The sequence below is a fragment of the Austrofundulus limnaeus genome, unplaced genomic scaffold (assembly GCF_001266775.1).
Source record: "Austrofundulus limnaeus strain Quisiro unplaced genomic scaffold, Austrofundulus_limnaeus-1.0 Scaffold922, whole genome shotgun sequence".
NCBI lineage: Eukaryota > Metazoa > Chordata > Actinopteri > Cyprinodontiformes > Rivulidae > Austrofundulus > Austrofundulus limnaeus.
Genome location: NW_013953324.1, coordinates 88,846 through 90,013, shown reverse-complemented (window position 1 = coordinate 90,013; position 1,168 = coordinate 88,846). Strand labels below are relative to the sequence as shown.

At 46.1% G+C, this 1,168-nt stretch overlaps 1 protein-coding gene across 1 annotated transcript in view; it reads left to right on the top strand.

Annotated features, from left to right (window-relative positions):
• vti1b (vesicle transport through interaction with t-SNAREs 1B) overlaps positions 1-1,168 on the top strand; it is an 8,016-nt gene that overhangs the window by 2,921 nt on the left and 3,927 nt on the right. Inside the window, exons 3-4 of the mRNA XM_014029583.1 lie at positions 152-349; positions 910-1,083. Coding sequence (XP_013885037.1) covers positions 152-349; positions 910-1,083 — 372 coding nt within the window. The remainder of the gene's footprint in view (positions 1-151; positions 350-909; positions 1,084-1,168) is intronic.

Here is a 1,168-nt window from a genome sequence, read left to right as displayed (position 1 = left end):
TGTGTAAAAATGTAAGGAGTAAAAGTAAAAAGTACGCTGAAAAATAATTACTCAAGTAAAGTACAGATACCCAAAAATTCTACTGAAGTAGAGTAAAAAAGTATTTGTACTTAGTTACTTTACAGCTCTGCGTGTCTTTGTTCTGCTGCAGTTACAGGGGATGGAGGAGGAGCTGCGTGCAGCCCCCGCCCCCTACAGGAACAGCATGGTTACAAAGCTCCGCCTCTACCGCAGAGACCTGGGCAAGCTGCAGAGAGACATGAAAAGCTCCACGTCAGGGTCCGGCTCCTCTGCCCCGACGCTGCAGGGAGGACAGCGTGGCGTGTACTCGTCACAGAACGAGCAGAGCGTGAGTCAGGGGCCGTGTGCAAAACCAAACTTCAGCTTCTCAGTGTGGAAAAGTACAAAAACATCAGTGTTTCCAGACGTTTTCTACAGAATAATTCTAAACAAACAGCACCAACACCACCAACTTCTATAAAGTCAAATGGAGACCATCCTTTTGATCAAAACTGTTTATAACCTCATGAATGAAGATGATAGCAGAAGGCAGGGTAGAAGATAAAACTGACAAAGGATGATCCTAATGGAGCCAGCAGCTGAAAAAAGTTAAAAAATAAAAATAATTCTGAGTGAATGAAAGAAATCTCATTGCCAGTATTTGTAAAGTGAAAATGTAAAGAGAATGACTGAATGTAGAAAATGAAAGCAGCCGTCTGTTGGATGAACTGAACGTTTGATTTATAGAAATGGTTAAAAAGGCACAAAGTCTGCAGATTAGATTGTAAATAAATGTACAGAAACGGTGTGAACGCTGAGTCAGCAGGAATGTTGTGTATCCAGCATCACCTCACTGATGTTGTGTTGTTGTTGTTGTTGTTGTTGTTGTTGTGTTGTTGTCCCCTGCAGACACAGCAGCAGAGCCAGAGAGCGCTGCTGCTCCAGGGCTCAGAGTATCTGAACAGCGCCAGCCAGAGCATCGAACGGAGCCATCGCATCGCTGCCGAGACCGACCAGATCGGTACCGACATCATCGAGGAGCTGGGAGAGCAGAGGGAGCAGCTGGACCGGACCAGAGACAGAGTGAGACATGTCCTCAGAGGGGCGGGGCTTGTTTTAGTTAGTCCTCAGAGGGGCGGGGCTTGTTTTAGTTAGTCCTCAGAGGGGC